Source organism: Elgaria multicarinata, chromosome 2 (assembly GCF_023053635.1).
Source record: "Elgaria multicarinata webbii isolate HBS135686 ecotype San Diego chromosome 2, rElgMul1.1.pri, whole genome shotgun sequence".
NCBI classification, from domain to species: domain Eukaryota; kingdom Metazoa; phylum Chordata; class Lepidosauria; order Squamata; family Anguidae; genus Elgaria; species Elgaria multicarinata.
Genome location: NC_086172.1, coordinates 46,217,501 through 46,236,919, shown reverse-complemented (window position 1 = coordinate 46,236,919; position 19,419 = coordinate 46,217,501). Strand labels below are relative to the sequence as shown.

The window sequence follows — 19,419 nt, the reverse complement described above, 5'->3', positions numbered from 1 at the left end:
CTGTCATTTCCCACTGAAATTATTTTAGTTTAAGATTGTCTTCCCTGGAGTCAAATTGAGGGCTCCTGCTGTGAAGAGGTCAATTTGTGGTGTGGAGTTTAAGTGCTGGAAGCTATTTAACAAGTCTTTAGAATGGGCATCTGTGTAACCTGGGGCATGTCTACATGAAGGGTTTGCCCTGGGGTGGATTCGCAGTAGCGTCAGGTCAATCTACATGACGCAGACGCCATTGCGAAGCCATCTGGAGGCAAACCCCAGTTATCTGTACAGCACCATGTACATTGATGGTGCTATATAAATAAATAATAATAATAATAATAACCTCCGCTGAAAAAAAGTTGGGCACTTACTCCAACTTTTTTTGTCAGTGGAGGCTTGTCACAGCCCATGGCACCACCTGATTGGTTGCTATGGGCTAGACAAGGAAGGGGGCGGACCTCCATGAGCTCAGGAGAGCCCTGTGCCCTGTGGTAAATAATAATTTAAAAAATGGGGGGAGGAGAGGAACAGGCCCGCACCTCTGTAAAAATAAAAAATGGGGGGGGGGGAGGAATAGGCAGCCAGAGAGAGGTCAGATGGAAGAGAGGTGGTTCTGGAGCCTGGCGTCCATCTCCTCATTCTCCTCTGGCTGCCTCGTTCCTGCCCCATCGCTCCCAGTGCTCAGCACCACGGGGGAAGTTCGCACTTGTGTTCCTTCCCATGCAGATGCCGGGAAGGAGCACAAGTGCCAGGAAGGAGCACAAGTGTGGGAGCCAGAATAAAATCCTGAAGGCAAAATCCTGAAGGCAAAATAAAACCCTGAAGGCAAAAAGGGACTCTCGTATTGAACTGCCTGAGGGGCCAGGCAGCCTAGCTATGACACTTTCCAGGGAAGCCCAACGATTCTCATCCTTGATAGCTTTTAGATGGCGATGAAACCCTTTCTGGTTACTTTAAGACCTTAAAATGGCATGGTGGTATCTGGATTGTGGTATATTCTATTGTTGTGTTGGTTTCTATTTTTTCTTGCTTTACATTTTAAAATCACTGCAAATTGTATTATACATTGCCTTAAGGATTGTTATAAAACTATAATATATTTTAAAAGTAAATACATCCTTACTCTTCCATATACATACCAGATTTCCCACCAAAAGCACATGGTTGAAATAGGGAGTCATTGGATAATGCTCCATGGCCATAAACAGTGTATTCAAAACAATGCAGATAGTAATAGCAAGGTCGACAAAGGGATCCATCACTATCAAATTCATAATGTGTTTCACTTTTAACCAAGGACTCCAGCAATCCCAGATTAAGAAAACATTTGCAAATCTATACCAGCATGGTGGGCATTTCTGCCTGGATTCTTCAAGTTCTGGGGGGAAATGAAATTATCATTTTATATACATTATGTTTTTTTAAAAAGATTATATTATGCTACACAGGTATATGTACGCACAATATTTTAAAAATCAAGAATATCTGCATAAGCATGGTAACTCCTTGCTATTCTGTGATGATGATGATGATGATGATGATGATGATGATGATGATGATGAATAGAAATATGTTGGCTTCCATTACCAAACATACTGTTCATGCAGAATTTCCCCCCTCCACTCTAATGGCGGCCACTGTCAGAGTTGGAAACATTGTGCCGCCCTGTTTGAGTGAAGCCATGCCCAATGGCACTGCTAGGCACGGTCTCTGCCATGATGCTCCCCTGTAGCTCCCTGAGGAAATGGATCTGTCCACTCCATTGCCTTGAGTTGGGGGCTGCCCCTCAGCAGGAAGGAGGAAGCAGGAGTAGAATTCTGCAACTGCAAAGCCATGTGCTGGTTAGGGAAGTCTGCCCCTACTTGCTAGAGATGTTACTGCAGGCTTCAATCACATGTACATATTAAAATTAACTTATATTAATTTATATTAAAATTAATTAAAATTAATGTATATTAAAACCAAAATAGCCCCGAGATGCACATCTCCTAGAGGCCCTTAGTATGCATGCCATGTTTCAGGTATCTAGGTTTCATGATCTTGGCGCTATAGTACTGATGGTCGGACAGACAGACAGAGTAACATCCTCTTTTATTAGTATAGAAGGTTAAGCTTGTATTGTCTTCCCCCGAGTCACCAGCACCTGGGATTTTGAGGAATTAGCACTTTGATGATTTTCAGGGTCAGAGATTTGTTTCCCATCTAGCTAAGATTGGGAAGAAACCTCTTCCTCTGGTGTATCAGAAACATCCACTACTCAAGAGGGCCAGGATGACATGAAGATCCATCTGGAAATTGCTTAACAAAGAAAGTGGCAGTAAAATGCGGGGATTTTATAAGTTTTCGATTAACCATAGTTGGAGATTTCATAAGGGGAAAAACCCTACTCAGAATAATGGAAAATGTTGATGGTTGCCCAAGTTTTCAGCACTAAAAATACTTATTTTCCATTGATATGGGTCATGGTTCACTTCGAACATGATTTGTCTTAGACTCTAAGGCTGAGTGCATGTGTTAAACATGTCCTACCATACCTTCCATAGTATTTGTGAGGATGCTGGCTATACTCATGGCTCTCTGCCTTGCTGCGGATTCTTCCATCAGTTCCATAGAAATTTGATAAGAGCTTAATCTTCTTTTTCTTATTTCTGTTTCAGTAGTTGTACCCTGAAAATACAACATTAACAACTGTCAATTTCTGGAACTCAACCAATAAAGTCTACAAGTCTACCTGCAATGAAATGTTGCAGTGAAGTGTGCTCCTTTTCAGGTTTCCAGCTACTCAATTCCAATCCCACCTGGATTTTCCATTTTGTTTCCCCAAAGGCAAGTTAGTATTCATTGGCCACTGAGCATGCTCAGTCCTCAGACAGCTATATTGGGGGGGGGAGGGGTTCCCTAAAGTTTTTTGAAGTTCTACAAACCCTGAAGTTCCCCCAAGCCTGCTGATCCTTCTTGTGCGTGGATGGTGCCGTTTCAGCTACATAAGGTTCAGCACTCAGAGAATGAGTTTGCCATTAGCATCTATGACCCTACTGTTTGGTTTGGGAGGATTTGCTAAGCATTTGTTAAGTTTAAAGGCGATGAGTCAATGCTTTTTAAAGTCCCTGCGGTTTCAGAAGTAGCTTGCCGTGTAGAGTGGGTGGATGCCATTTGACATACAAAAAGACCAAAGTCCCCTTTGGCACACAAAGCTAGCTGCAAGATTCTTTGGAAAATGGGCAATGTCTATTGGGGGGGGGGGGGGAATACTAACTAGTCAGATACTAGCTATTCTCTTGATGACCAGAGAATGCCCCCAAAGGAAAACATATAGGGCCATTTTGAACATGATGCTTGCCATTCAGTGTGCACCTCCACAGAAAGCTGCAGCTAATAATGGCTTTCTGGCAAGTATCATCAGACATTTTGCCATATTCACATGTCCTATTTCAAAGTGTATTTTTAAAATACCTTAAGGTAACCTAAACAATGTAATGACTGTTGTCACTTTGCTGTAACAGAAAAGGTTACTCATTATGTTAAACATTTTAACTTAAAATAAGAGAAGCTAGAACTCAAATGGTTATTTTTAAAAGGTGGTGAAATATATTCCTTGGATATTTTTTTAAAAAACACAGTGTTAGGAAAGGAAGTTCCCTCTCAACAAGGTTTTTGGCATAGTGATATAGGTGTTGCTCCTTTGGTTAGTTATAGATATCTGTAGTTTGTCTTTGTTTCTTAAGTGTGTTGGTTTTAATTTATTTATTTTTAGTTTATTTCATTTAATTATCTGCTTTGCATTGTAAATCACTTTAAGAATTGATTTAAGAGCTTAATCAGATTGGTTATAAATATGAGAATAAAATTAAATATGGTGAATTAACACGGCAACTATGTAGGTTAACAAGTTGGACAGCATAACGGAGGAGCCAAGGTGGTGTTCAAAATTGTGCAGTATTGATATGATTCTACAATCACTTGTGCAAATATGCAGTCATACACACCATCACATGATTACTTTTGGGTGGCATTTTGTCAATGTGCACCACTACACAAGTTGACTTGTGTGTGTGGGGGGGGGGATCTGGTGAAACCGAGTGGAGGCAACTTGCACAAGCAGAGCTCCTGCTCTTATAAGCTGCCCTGGCTGAATTTCCCAAGATCACCCACCCAACTGCCCCAGATCCCAGGCCTTTCCCTGAAGATAGAGGCTTTGAGGACTGCAGTCAGGTGGAGGGGTGGCAAATGCTGCCTTTGTGAGCATTCTTGTGAGATGTCTGGGCCTGGTTCAAAGTGCTGGTATTAACATTCAACGCCCTAAAATGCTTGGAAGCAAGTTACCTAACCCTAACCCTAACCCTCCCATATGTACCTGCCCAGACCCTAACATAATCTTCAGAAGTCCTTCTCCTGGAGCCCCAACCAAAGGAACAACAGAGCCTTTTCTGCTGTAGCACCCCAGTTGTGGAATAAACCTCCCAGAGTGCCTAGTGCCTACATTGTGTTCTTTCTGGTGCCAGAAGACCTTTTTATTTTCCTAAGCATTTTAGTCTTTTAGTTCTGTTGTCTTAAATCTGTTATTGTATTTCAAATTTCTGCATTGCTGCTAGGTTTTATTTTGGTTTCACTTTTGTACTGTACTTTTAAACGTTTTCATTAAAAAAAAATTATTATGCTGTATTTTTGTGGTTTTAACTGTTGTGAACCGCCCAGACAGCTTTGGATATTGGGCGATATAGAAATGTAATCAAACAATCAATCAATGATCATCCATGCTCCCAATTATAAAGAGAATGGCAATCACAGGTACATCATAATGTAAGACGTCGGACCCATGTCTGACTATGTCAGATAGAATAGACTGGAAGAGATAGTTTATCACCTCTAGGAGAAACTGCCCTGTGGGCGAAGGAAGTCCTGGAGGTCCTCCCATTAAGGAAACGACGCCATTGCAATCCACAGTGCTATGCATTTTCCCATTTGCTGGAAGTGCTGGCACAATCTTTGATGACAGACTCGCTTGACTGGTGTTACTGTTGCGGCGTTCACTGTTGTGTCTGTTTGGAACAAAGAGAGAATCTCTTCTGCTCTCATTGTCTTCAAGAGTGCTGTGTTCATCATCAGCAAAGTCATTTTCTGATCCTATATCTTTTGCTCGACCTCTGAAGCTGAAAATACTCGTTCTGCTGTTGCGCCTTGGGGAAAACAAGGAACCACGAAGGCTCAACAAAGACTGTAGAGGGAGAAAAATACAAGAACACAGTTAGTATTTGAAACTATTCATGACTTTAAAAAGGGGGGCTTATTGCTCTATTTAAGAGTTCTTAATTCCAACTACAACAATTTAGGATGCAGTCTCATACAAGTTTAAACAGAAAAAAGTACTACAACTCCCAGCATCCTGGCTAGGGGATGATGGAGTTGTAGGATATTTTTCTGTCTAAACATAAATAGGATTGCACCCTTAATTAATTCAAAGTATGAGCTCTAGACCATTTGCTCACAGGTCTTCTGCAGCATTGTTCACAAACATGCAATATCAGGGTATATAGGGTACAAGATGCCCATCAGCCTCCGAACTTTGGAGACTGATGGACATCCAATGCAGAGTGAGACGAAGAGGGCTCTTCCCACTCTGCATTTCTGCTAGATGGGCTTTTTCGCCCATCTAGCTCAAGCTCTATGGAGCTGGAGCGGAGGGAGGAAAGAGGCTAGGGAGGCAGGAGGATTATTCATAAGCCGGCTTCCCCAGTCCCCTCGCCTCTCTGCCCACAAAACTGTCCCCTTTCCTGCCTCTCAAGAACATCTTTGCAACCTTGGAGAGGCAGTCAGTGTGATTCTCTCTGGGAGGGGAAGTGGGTGGGGAGCTCGGACCGTAGGATTGCTCCCTTAGTAGCAATGCATCTTCTTGGTTTGTTCCACAGACCCAGACCTTTTCTGGTCTAGGGAGGGACCATAGCTCAGTGGTAGAGCACTTGTGTTGCATGCAGAAGGTCATAAGTGTTCCCAGCTAAAAGGAGCAGGTAGCAAGTATTGTTAAAGACCCTTCTCTGCCTGAGACACTGGAGTGCCACTACCAGCCGGAGTACATGTGATACTAAGCTAGATGGGAAAATACTCTGCTCTAGTATATAAAGCAGCTTTTCTTTTCCCTATAGCCTTCAAATATTGAGTTTGTTCTGACTCTATACTGTTTAGCTTCACCCTACCCGGTGCCTGTTTACACTTCCCTGTGCCTGTTCGCATTCTCCTTCCCTCTTTATTGTTTACTACAACTTATTAGATTGTAAGCCTACGCGGCAGGGTCCTGCTATTTACTGTGTTATCTGTACAGCACCATGTACATTGATGGTGCTATATAAATAAATAATAATAATAATAATAAATTGTACAATTCTTCCTACATCAGTATTTCTCCAACAGTTTCCACTGGGAAAGGAAGGCAGGGTATAAATAGTCTGACTATCCTTACGCTACGCTACAAGCTCCTTACTTTCTTTATTTTTCTTTACAATATTTGTATACTGCTCCACATTTAAAATTCTGTAGCAGTGAACAGAAGATAGGATAAAAGAATAAAAACACCATATTAAAATAATTACTATTTCAAAACAAACAAACAAGAGAGTTCTGATAAAACCGAATTCTGGCCGGTCACTCAAGGAAGGTTTCCTGAAATAACAATGTTTTCAGGAGGTGCCAGAAGCAACACAACATTGGCAACCACCAGACCTCCGAATTCCATAGGATGGGGGCCATCACCCTAACGGCTCTTCTCCTAGTGGACTCCAATCAGGAGTCCACCAGGAGCGTGCCCTCTGATGACCTCAGTGACCTCACTTCTGACACATTTCCCACAACTAGGATGACTCGCTCTTCTCTGGCCTGTCATGCAATACAACATGAGTAGGCAATAAACCATACTTTTGCAAAATCCCCTCAACCACTTCCTTAGCCACAGTCACGACCCACCCAGCAATATTCTCAAGTGGAGCACTTCAAGCATAAGCACATGTCTCCTAAGACAAAAGAAGGCACACTAACTAGCCAGCTATAGCCTACAGTTACGGTGGAAGCCCAATGGCTAGATGCATTTAACTAGAGCGCTACAATTAATCCACCATTTATTAATCATACTGTCTCATCAATTAAGGCTTTCAGCTATGTTCAGCAGCCACGGGAGCCCTGAAGATGGTGACTTTACCACTGAGGACAGGAAAAATCAATTTTTGCTGCCCGTCCTTTTATTTAATTGCACTACAAGAAATCCCTTAATGGAATCTTTTGCTCCCTCGCTGCATATTTCATTAGTAGCACTCATGAATAAATAAAGCCTCACCAGTGGTAAAAACAAACACAAAAAACAATCCCTACATTAAGATTTATTATGCTTGGTTTTAGATCTGGTAACTTTAAACTCTGGTCTAGTTTGATGGGCAGGATTTGAAATATACACTTTAAAGATCATAGCTTAACAGTTTCATTTTGACATGTAGGTCAATAATAGCATTTGGACTCAACTTTGAGTGCTCTTTGAGAAGAAAGGCGAGGTATAAATTGCCAAAATAAGTAAATAATGGTACATAAAGGAGAGGCAGCTTTATTCTAACATTTTAATAAATTCTGACAAATTTTGGTGGACAACCATCTCCTAGGCTTTGCCTATTCTCATTGCATTTATTCATAACAGACTGTGTTTGTTTCTTGTAAATATTTCAGCTTTAGCTTTATTTACATTCACTCCAATTGGACCTGCAACCAGGACTAAGGTCCATTATGACTATGATATTCCCACAGCATGTGTATGAACACTACCATTTACACGACATCTCTATGGACTTAGATCACTAGTGCGAATTTATTTCAATCTCAGATATGGTTTGGGGATGGAATCGGCTGTGGTTGCCCTGATGGATACCCTTTACTGGGAGAGGGAGATTGCGATCCTGCTTCTTCTCCTTGATCTCTCAGTGACTTTTGATACCACTGATCATGGCATTCTCCTGGAAGGCTTGGTGAAGCTGGAGTAGGGGGCACCGTATTGCAATGGTTCTCTCTTGTTATGTGCAGGTTCGGTTCCAGAGAGAGGCCCTGGGGGACTGTGTCTTGTCCCCCTGGCAATTGTGGTGTGGAGTCGAGCACAATCCTGTCACCAATACTTCTTAACATCTATATGACGCCTCTGGACAAAGTGTCATCAATATGCAGGAGACTGCACCCAGCCCTATTTTTCTGTTACATCTGAGTCAGGTGTGGCTGTGCACCAACTGGACTGGTGCTTGGATACAGTGGTGGGCTGGATGAGGGTCAACAAACAACTGAATTCTGGTAAGACAGAGGCTCTGTGGATGGGCCATCCCTGCATATGGGAGTTGGGCAATGTATCTGTCCTGGATGGGATTGCACTCTCCCCTCCCTGGGGTATATAGTCTAGAGGTGCTCTCAGATTTACCTCTGTCAAATGGCCTTGGAGGCAAAGAGCGCCTATTACCAGCTTAGGCTGGTACGACAGCTGCAACCATTCCTGGACACGGTTAGCCTGGCCAGAGTGATCCATGGATTGGTAACCTCACGATTGGATTATTAAAATGTACTATATATGGGGCTACCCTTGAGATTGGTTCGGAAGCGACAGCTAGTGCAGAATATGGCAACTAGATTGGTCAGCGGAGCTTGTTACTGTGCACATATGACTCTTGTGCTGAAAGCTCTGCACTGGTTGACATTAATTAGCTCAGGGCAAGGTTATTTGAGAGACCGTCTCGTTCCATATAGACTGCCCCGGCCTTTACGTTCTGAGGGGGAGGGCTTGCTGACCATACCGTGGCCAACTGAGGTTCATTTGGCAGTGGTGCAGAGGAGAGCCTTCTCAACTGTGGCACCCACCATGTGGAAAGATCGCCCCATTTTGATCAGGCAGGCTCCTAGCGCGGAGTGCTTCTGCCAACAACTGAAGACACACTTATTTGCCCAGAACTTTCGCTGACAGCTGGCATTGTCAGCTGTCAGCGAAAGATTGTCCCACAAAATTGGGTGGGATAGCTAATACCCTGGAAGACAGAAACAAACTTCAAAGTGATCTTGATAGGCTGGAGTGCTGGGCTGAAAACAACAGAATGAAATTTAATAGGGATAAATGCCAAGTTCTACATTTAGGATGCACAGTTACAAGATGGGGGATACTTGGCTCAGCAATACTACAAACGAGAATTTGGAATTGTTGTAGATCGCAAGCTGAATATGAGCCAACAGTGCGATATGGCTGCAAGAAAGGCAAATGCTATTTTGGGCTGCATTAATAGAAGTATAGCTGTGAGGTACTGGTTCCTCTCTATTCGGCCCTGGTTAGGCCTCATCTAGAGTATTGCATCAAGTTCTGGGCTCCACGATTCAAGAAGGATGCAGACAAGCTGGAGCATGTTCAGAGGAGGGCAACCAGGATGATCAGGGGTCTGGAAACAAAGCCTTATGAAGAGAGACTGAAAGAACTGGGCATGTTTAGCCTGGAGAAGAGAAGATTGAAGGGAGACATGATAGCACTCTTCAAATACTTAAAAGGTTGTCACAGAGAGGAGGGCCAGGATCTTTTCTCGATCATCCCAGAGTGCAGGACACGGAATAACGGGCTCAAGTTAAAGGAAGCCAGATTCCAGCCGGACATCAGGAAAAACTTCCTGACTGTTAGAGCAGTACAATGGAACCAGTTACCTAGTATGGTCATGGGGTCTCCCACACTAGAGGCCTACAAGCGGCAGATGGACAGCCATCTGTCAGGAATGCTTTAGGGTGGATTCCTGCATTGAGCAGGGGTGGACTCGATGGCCTTGTAGGCCCCTTCCAACTCTGCTATTCTATGATTCTATGAATTAAAACTGATTAAAACAATTTTTATACAATAAAAATAATAATTACAGTGAGGAAAATATTAAAAACAACACCTATCATAATAGACCCCCTTACAGGAAAAGGCCTTATTGTTTTAATGATTGGTTTCATTGTATTTTATTATGACTTTATATGATAAACAGCTTTGGGATTATTATTATTATTTTTAAAGAAAAGAACAAAAAGTAATATAGACACTCCTTAAAATAAAATAAAATAAAAATCTAGAATATGACTGGTTGTCCATCAAGCAATTGCTATACTCTTGTTAACTGGGGTTACAGCACCAGGCCTTTAGTGTGGAGCGATTTCTGTTCCCTTGCTGGGACATCTTTTTGCAGTTCTATTTTTAACTTTCTGTTTCTACTTTTTATTGGATATTGCATTTTGGGGGGGATTTTATTGTTTTTAATCATTGTAAGCTGCCTCGAGGGCTCGTCTAGACCGAAAGGTGAGGAAGAAAAAGTGGGAAGGAATCAAATGCAGGAAAGGAAAGAAGGAAACCTACAGGTACATAAGAGTATGTTTTATTGAGCACAACGTATTTCAAATATGAATTATCCCTAAAAGGTAGGTTAATTTTTGTTATTAATTATTATTATTACATTTATATCCTGCCTTTTTTCCTCTTGCAAAGAACCCAAGGTGGCTTACATCATTCTCGTCTTTCCTATTTTATATATTTACATAAATAACAAATAAAATAAATGCATATACGCCTGATGCCTGTCTCCCAACCTCCCTCTCTCCTATATTTCAAAAACACCAGCAGAGATGCCTGCTTCTTGTTTCATTAAAGATTCTTTTCGCATTTATGCTGTGGGAGTATGAGAAGCATATTTTCCCCACCCTGCCACTGCATCATCATCATCATCATCATCATCATCATCATCATTATTATTATTGCATTTATATCCCACCTTTTTTCCTGCAAGGAACCCAAGGCGGCGTACCTAATCCTCCTCCTCCTCCTCCTCTCCACTTTATCCTCATAACAACCCTGTGAGGTGGGTTGGGCTGAGAGTCTGTGACTGGCCCAAAGTCACCCAGAGGGTTTCCATGGCAGAGTGGGGACTAGAACCCGGATCTTCCAACTCCCAGTCCAACGCTCTAGCCACTACACCACTCTGGCTCTCATTTAGGATTAGGACGAGTGGCAGCACTTCCCCAAAGGGGTCATTTTCGGTGTTGGAAAAGGCTTTGACTCCACCACACAGATGTCCCCAAGTCACCCTATTCGCTAATCTGGGAGAGAGTATTAATATGCACTCGGGGACGTCATCGAAAAAAGGGCCAAATTTGCCCCCGCCCCGCCCCCGCTGCCCCGCCTTGGGTGATACCAGTATCTCCAGGCTTTGCCCTCTCTCAATTGTATCCCAGCTTGCAGTTCTTTTTAATCTTATCTCAAAGAATTCAATGTGAGCCACTGTAAACAAAACCAGTCCCTATTTGCATACCCTGACAAAAGGAGCTCCACACCTGTGGTGGTGCCACCATGAAAAAGGTTCTGCCCCATTCCTTACTGCAGACATTCTCTGTTCTTAAGTCTTTTTCAATATACGTGAAAAATCTATCTCAAAACTGGAACCACAACGTGTTTTTTCCCTTTCTTTCTTTCTTTTTTAATTGCACGCAGTCCCCCACTACCACAAATTATGCAGTCGAGTTTCCCGCGTTTGGGGAAATCGCAGGGGTCAGCACACCCGGAGTGCAATGGATGAGCCTCGCCCTGGGAAAGCCACCTTCATGATCATGGTGTCTCCCCTGCCAGGTAAGTATACAAAGTTTAAATTCAAGTTGTAGCATACCTGGTGAGTCGAACTCCTCTTGTCATAGGACAAGTGATCTCCTCTCCTGATGCTGTCTTCTGATTCAGATTTAGGACATTTCTCCACTTCCCCCTCTTCTTCTGCTTCCGAAAGCTCCTTCTGCCTTCTTTTTTTCCGTTTGTTCCTCCTTTCTTTAGCACTCTTTGAGCTTAATTTAGATGCCTCTGAAGAACTTTCCAAAAGCTCCCCCAATCCACCCACGCCGCTGAAATCTCTTGATGCAACTGATGCTGCTGCCACAGCTGCCGTTGTCTGTTGTGTACAGTGTCAGGTAATTAACATAAGTTGGATCACCACATTAATCATAATTGTAGAGAAATTCATTATCATGTCCAAGGGTTCACAGTCACAAAGCATTTAAGCACTAATGCCAATCATTAGTGCCTCTTTATTTGAAATTACTTTTTAAAAGAAGGTGGCACAGTTCTCTGAAAGCATGGTAGGGCTCAGTTGTCTGCAAAGCTTTTAATACGTTGTCAGCAATGGAATTTTGCCTATATTGTGACACAGAAGCCACTAACCCCCACTCACCTTGTGAAGCACTATGCATCAGTCCATGCAGAAACTTCCTGCAATACAGCAGCCAGTTCCATCCTATTATTTAAGAATCACTTATGGATCATAAGAGTTCTTCTCATGTAGGCCTCCTCTCATATTGTTGGGTCATGTCCAATGAGGTAGGAGGAAGAATATGGGATAATTTTAGGGCTGCAGAAGGGCCACTGCAGGCTCCCAAGACCCTTTGGAAGATTATTCTCACCTACATGTTCGTGCATTCTCTGAATGCATTATCTGAATGCATGACGAGGAAGTGGGATCACACGTGCTTGCCCTGCCTTCAACTGCTGCATGTACGTGAGTGCCAGACTGCCCTCCACACATCTGGTAGAAGGTAGGGGTTGGCAAGCCAGGGAGCACTCACTGTGCCACCCGCTGCCTTGGCACACACACACACACACACACACACACACACACACGAGCCGGGCCCTGCGAGCCCCACCAAGCGCTCACAAGGTTCGTGAGTGCTCAGCAGCAGCCTGGCCAGCCGGCTTCCAACTTTCCCCCCACTGCATTAATGGCAGCCTCCACTGTGGGGGATATATGCAATTTCCCCAGCAGACCTGGGTGGAAGTTTGCAACATTCCTAGCAGAAGGTAAGAACTGACTCTGTACGCAAGATTAGGAACCATGATCACATCAGGGTTCCCCATCATATGTACACTAGTATCTACATAAAGCCCATTTTCACCTTCCACCAACTATGAAGGAGCAGCCTAGCGAATACCCAGAGGCTGGGAGCAGGCTCATTGGGTGCGATCCTGCTCCTCTTCCACACGATATATGCAATGACAGCATGTATTATATATACACGCAATGAGAATAGGGCTTAGCTTAAAAAGTTGGGAAGGCAGGTAGATGTGCTCCAGCCAGACTATGCTGCAGGCTCCAGTACTCTAGGATGACTATCCTGGACCTCTGAAAACGCTGCCTTGGTGAGGAGCAAGAGGCAGTGCCTCAGCCAGTATTTAGGAGAGGGGGTGTCAAGGAGGAAAGATGCAGGCTGAAATAAAGCCTCAATGCCTGGTATACATCTGATGCTAAATCAATATTCTAACAGCAGCAGGTGTCATGTCTAACCCTACTGCCCCTGTTTTGGGAGAAGGTGTTTCAGGTAATCAATCAGAATCAGATTCAGAACTAGAAGAGGCGGCGCCAGACACCAGCCAGCCTGTACCAGTTGGGGAGGAAGCTCTCATGGGTGATACCCCAGCTGGGAGTCAGCCTTCTCCAGAGCTTATCGCCTCAAGGCCAAATCCTACACACTCAGTGGGAAGTGAGCTTTCTTCTGGAGGAGAGCGTCCCGACAAGCTAGCTGATGCTATGGTCCGCCGGAAGCTAAAACACACGGAGCGGAAGGAAGGCGTAAGAAAGTCGGTCTGACTAGGATTGTGCCAGAACCTTCCTCCACACCAGGCTCTCTGAAGTTATAGGCGTTTGGGAAGAGCCTTCCTATTCTTCTTGAGCGGACAATTGTTTTGCTTAGTTTGGATAGTTTTGCCTAGGGGAAAGTTTCCAAGAGATTAGAATCTCTTCAGGTAGAAGAGATGATGGTTGCTTAATAAAAGCTTTGCGGATTACTTAGCAAGCCTCATCATTTGCCTCCCATCGAAAGCAGAAGTTTTCTGAGAAACACGACAGCAGGAAGTAGTAGTAGAACGGTTAATCTGTGACCTTTACGAAGGCTAAAATCAGTGGCAGCTTCAGAGTTGGGAGAAGAAGCCCCCGGTGGGGTCCCTCCTTCTCCCCTGCTACCCTCACCCACTTGCTCTCCTTCTGCCACCCAGAAGGAAACGGCAGGCATGGGAGTTGCAGCAGCAACACTTGCTACATTTTCCTCCTTGATGCCACCAGTTGCTCTTGTAGTAACTCTCGACCAGAGAGAGAGAGAGAGAGAGAGAGAGAGAGAGAGCGCAAGCCGGTGGGTGGCAAAGGCAAGAACAGGACCAAAGAGCCCTGATGTTCAGCGGGGGTGGGGGAGCTTTTTTTTGAGCCAAGAGCGCCAACCTGATCTTGGCACTATTGTTTTGTGCTTCACATACCAAAACATAATGGGATAAAATCAAAGAAGGTATGGTTTCTGCCTGTGCGTTTTAGCAGACTTAAAAGTACATTTTCCAAAAGAAAGCTACCTGAGCTTCCTCTTGTTGTTTCTTCAGCTGTTCCAGCATCTGCTGAAACTCCGCCTCTTTCTGCTCCGCTTCTTCCATGGTGGCCTGATTCTGCTCCTCATAGGCCATGGCAACAACAGCCAGGATCAAGTTGATCAGGTAGAAAGAGCCCAGGAAAATCACCAGAACAAAAAAGATCATGTAGGTTTTGCCAGCCGCTCGTAATGTCTAGGAAGTTGGGTGGAAGAAGGGGAATATATTATCCATTTGTTTTTGTTATTTTTACCAATTACTAAGAATACTGCTTTGCCTAGTCATCATCTTAAAAATGTAGTGACATACCAAATATGCATGAATAATAATTGTTTAAAGTTGCTTGTTAGATTAAAAAAATCATAATAATCAGACGGGCAGTAAAAATAATGTTTCTGTTTTATTATCACACATACTAAGCTTGCTTGAGGACCATTCTCACCAATTGGTAAAGATTTTCCCAGTAATCCTGAGTCATGAGACGAAAGAGTGACAAGAAGGCCCAGCTGAAGGTATCAAAGCTTGTGTAGCCATAGTTGGGGTTTCTACCAGCTTTGACGCACACGTATCCTTCTGGACATTGGCTATGAAAAAGTAAATCACATCAGACATAATTCAATGTTTCTTCACTTGCATTTTCAAAGTTACATTCTTATTCTAATCTGAACTGTTTGATTTTCTAAGCAATTATTTTCTCATTGTGCAATTGAGTTACAGAGTTGGATCCAGACCAAATTAGTTGGACTTAGGCCCCACTGAAATCAATGAAAAATGTGAGTCATTAGTAACTTAAACCTCCATCAATACAATTTTTTTTAAAAAAAAAATCTGGTATTGGGGTCAAATGTATCCCAAGAAACCCATGCACGCAAAATACCTGTTGGGAATTAATAAGTATGATACCATTTGCAAGGTGTGTGTTTTTTAAACGTGCTTTTACTGAGACCTCTTTTTTGAATAAAACAATATGGTTGTAAGTCATTGAGTTAATAACACACCACAATGTAACATATGTGGAGTCTGGTCCCACATTTTTAAAAACTATAAACAACATATTGTGCCATTAACATACATATAACCTAATTGTAGTTATTTGTTTATTTAATTATTTAATCTATATCATGCCTTTACGCTAAAAATGGCAGTTGTACAAATGCAACAGTGCAGCAATCATGACTTATGAATTACCGGTGGTAACATCAGCCACTAAGAACATAAGAACAGCCAGGCTGGATCAGACCAAGATCCATCTAGTCCAGTATTCTGTTCACACGAGTGGCCAACCAGCTGCCTGTGAGAAAACTACAAGTAGGACTTGAGTGCAATAGCGCCCCCGCTCATGTTCCTTAGGAAGGGGTGCACATAGATATACGGCCTCTGATATGGGTTTTTGTTTTAGTGCTGTCAGGGTGCATTTGACCCCACCTGTTGACTGAGGGTAAAGTTCCATTTATTTCAAGGGGACCTAAGTATGACTAACTCTAAAAGAAGGTTTTGCACTTACAAATAAGAGCGAAAGAAAGCTTAGTTTTGTTGTAAGCCCTACCACCTCAAAGGCTTACAACAAAAATACACTTACAAAGGCTAATATTTGAGTCTTAGACATTTTTTATGCAACAGACTACCATAACTACACTTCTGGATTAATAATGAGACACTCATGATTGTTTCCAAGGCAAAATCATCATACCATAATAAAACACTATGCAAATATCTGTTGGAGGGCAAATCTTGCTTACTTTAGCACAATTATTTTATTACTTCTACTTGACCATTGGGCAAATATTTTGCTCCAGCGATGACTTGGCAAAAAATTAAACGGTAGTTTAATAGGATAAAAATGTGGTAGAGGCATGCTTCCCCAATCGAATTAGTGATTTTTGTTCCTTTTTAGCCTTGTCTGCCCATATTCTTAATTCCAAGTTACACTTATCTCTATTATGTCTACCTCCACAGTGAGAGATACATAAATAGCCTTTTTGTCTGTTGAGAACTTTCTGGTCAGAGATTTGCACCAGCTACTGTCAAAAATCTTCAGTTAATTAATCAAGGAAGTTAAATACAAAACCAATCATTTAATAGATAAAATCTATAAATAATATTCTAAATGGGTTGAATCCAAAGGGACCGTGGTGTAAGTAGAAGGCAGCTCTGCTTGTGCAAGAAGGTCTACAATTTCCTCTTCTTCTAGGTGCACCTCTCCATGCCACACCCCATGCTGAAAGTGGCAACATACAAGGACAACAAATATGCAGCATATGAGAACCAGTGTGGTGTAGTAGTTAGACTGTTGGACTGGGATTCAGGAGACCCAAGTTCTAGTTCTACTCCATTTTGTGAGCAGAGGGCAGTATCCAATGGGACGCTTACACCCCGTCAATTCTGCTGCGCAAGCAGCCCTCGCAGTTGGTGCAACGGCAATTTAGCACTTCTGGAGGCAACCCTAAATGAGTGGAAACACACTTTTCTGGAACAGGTCAGGTTGGTAGATCTCGCATAAGAGAGCCCCGCCGACCTGTTCCGATCCATTTCTGCTCATTTCGGGGCTACCTCTAGGAAGCACCAAATCTCTACAGTGTAAGCAATGGGTCCCCACTTGTGCAATGGAAGCACCAGGACTCACCACTTGCAGAAGGGAATTAGCGGGGCATAAGTGTCACGTTGGATACTGTCCAGGGTTGCCAAGAACCAACCCACTGTTTGAAATTATATATATATATATATATATATATATATATATATATATATATATATGAACACACATACATACACACACAATTTATTCTCTAATAGATGCCTTATTTATTTTTGTAGGATATTACCTAGCCTAGCAGTTCTTTTGAGAGCATGGACATTCATTCCAATGTGCACACTGAATTCCCATGACTGCTAGGGCTTCGTAAAGCTCATGCAAAGTGATGTATGTGTGTGAAGCTCCTTGTGAATGCTGGAGAGTTTATGGAGCTCTGGATCAGAGGTTTGATGCTCTTTAGCTTCACAGCATCTGTAGAAATTCGATGGATTATTTAAAGTTCTTACCCGGCATCTGAGCTGTTACCACAAAGAAGGGGATCTCTTTGTCCTTCCAAAGTATAAAAGTTACCTGATTGGGGGGCAAAAGGATAAATAAACCAATTTTCTATCATCACTGATATTAAATATGGATCCAAAACTATAAACAAGGAATATTAAGACTACATTTTAAAAAAAATAGGATTACATTTTTAAAAATCACATGGACATATCCATGTTTTTAAAAAGCACATGGTTAAGGATCTCATGTTTATCCAAATTACATTTATCTGAGCTCTCAGTGGCTAGAAATAATTGAGAGTAATGTATTATTTAGGATTGCCACACAATTCAATCTTGGGCTGCAATCCTATGCCCAGTTTTCTGGGAGTAATCCCACAGACCTCAATGGGGGATTTACATTTTGAGTAGACATGTATAGGATTGCATTATTAGCTGATTACTCTGATTAGATTTGCATATGAATAAAAATGAGAATTCAGAAAATGGAAAATACTCTTTTGTTTTTAGACGATACATCTAGATTACAGCAGGCGCCACCTAAGAAGCTGCATTCCCTCCCGTGCGTGAGAGAAGGAGCATTTATAAGAATTTGTGTTTAAAAATAATACTTTAGTTTTGTAAAAAGAAACTTGTAGCCTGATTAACAGAAAAGCCTTTTTTTAATCGATCAAAAGGTACCAGAAGAAGTACAACTGCAATCCTATAACCACATACCTGTGATAAGCCCCATTGAATTCAATGGAAGTTACTTCTGAGAAGACATTCATAGGACTGCACTGCAACCATTTACTTGGCTAAACATTGCAGCCCCAACTTTATATTTTAGCTTTATTTGTGTGTTTTTCCTCATGAAATTTTATTTTATTTTGAAATGAGGTTAACAAAATAAACACAACTACAAAAACAACATATCTAATAATAAATCAAATCACTAAAGAAACAAAGAAATCCACTTATTTTAAATCTTTGTCTATAACTGATATGCTTATGGAACATCTACAATAAAATGGCCTAAGTAGGGGGTTAATACCTAATAAAAGTAAAACATGAGTTGTAGAACATCTAAAAGGAACTTGTGCAAGTGTATGCCATTTTGTGTGTTCATAGGCAACTGTACTTAGAACACGAAATAATGGGCTCCAGTTACAGGAAGCCAGATTCTGGCTGGACATCAGGAAATCTTCCTGACTGTTAGAGCAGTATGACAATGGAGCCAATTACCTAGGGAGGTTGTGGGCTCTCCCACACTAGAGGCATTCAAGAGGCAGCTGGACAGCCACCTGTCAGGTATGCTTTAAAGTGAGCAAGTGATTGGATTGAGCATTTCATTGAGCAAGTGATTGGACTCCATTGCCTTATAGACCACTTCCAACTCTACTAATCTATGATTCTATCAAAACTTTGAAGTTCCTCAACACTTATATTGTTTTTAATTAAATAAAATATTAAATATTTGTTTTTATTAGCTATTTTCTTTAATCCCACAAAATTATAAACACTTTTCCCCCATTCCCCTTACAGACACTTTAAATATTTGAGTTGTATCCAATGTTGGTCCTATTAATAGTAGACCCACTGACTCAAATGGGTCTTATGTTAGACTACTACTGGATACAATTAGCTTTATTGTTAATTGTGTAGGGCTGTATTTACTGATGTCAGCAGAAAGGAAAGAAAGGCAATCTTGGGTTATTTCTTCCCCTTGCAAGCCCTGTACTGCCTTCCATATTGTTCCAAAGCATTCCACAATGCTACAGAGCAGCTTTGTAGAAGCAAGGGCAGCGAAGGGGAGGGGAGCTGCAGAATATCCCCTCCCTAAAGCCTCCACTGCATCAAAGACCCTTTCATCAGTAGAGATCACTAAATGGAGACCACTCATAATATACATTTTATACACACACACACACACACACGGGTTGTACCAATTATTCTTACTTTCATCATCAACGTACTCCTCCCAGTCAAAGCTGCTCACTGTAGTATTAACAAAGGTACCATTTGCTCCC

General features: G+C 42.2%; 1 protein-coding gene and 1 pseudogene across 2 annotated transcripts in view; both read right to left on the bottom strand.

Annotated features, from left to right (window-relative positions):
• Window positions 1-19,419, bottom strand: part of LOC134392277 (sodium channel protein type 3 subunit alpha) — a 62,913-nt gene that overhangs the window by 36,973 nt on the left and 6,521 nt on the right. For both annotated transcript variants that reach the window (XM_063116463.1, XM_063116462.1), the window contains exons 6-13: window positions 19,349-19,419; window positions 17,417-17,480; window positions 14,820-14,961; window positions 14,366-14,572; window positions 11,655-11,927; window positions 4,844-5,194; window positions 2,514-2,646; window positions 1,119-1,357 (exon numbers count right to left, since the gene is read on the bottom strand). The exon at window positions 19,349-19,419 is cut by the window's right edge and continues 202 nt beyond it. In XM_063116463.1, coding sequence (XP_062972533.1) covers window positions 1,119-1,357; window positions 2,514-2,646; window positions 4,844-5,194; window positions 11,655-11,927; window positions 14,366-14,572; window positions 14,820-14,961; window positions 17,417-17,480; window positions 19,349-19,419 — 1,480 coding nt within the window. The remainder of the gene's footprint in view (window positions 1-1,118; window positions 1,358-2,513; window positions 2,647-4,843; window positions 5,195-11,654; window positions 11,928-14,365; window positions 14,573-14,819; window positions 14,962-17,416; window positions 17,481-19,348) is intronic.
• On the bottom strand, window positions 11,478-11,625 carry LOC134393853 (U1 spliceosomal RNA; annotated as a pseudogene).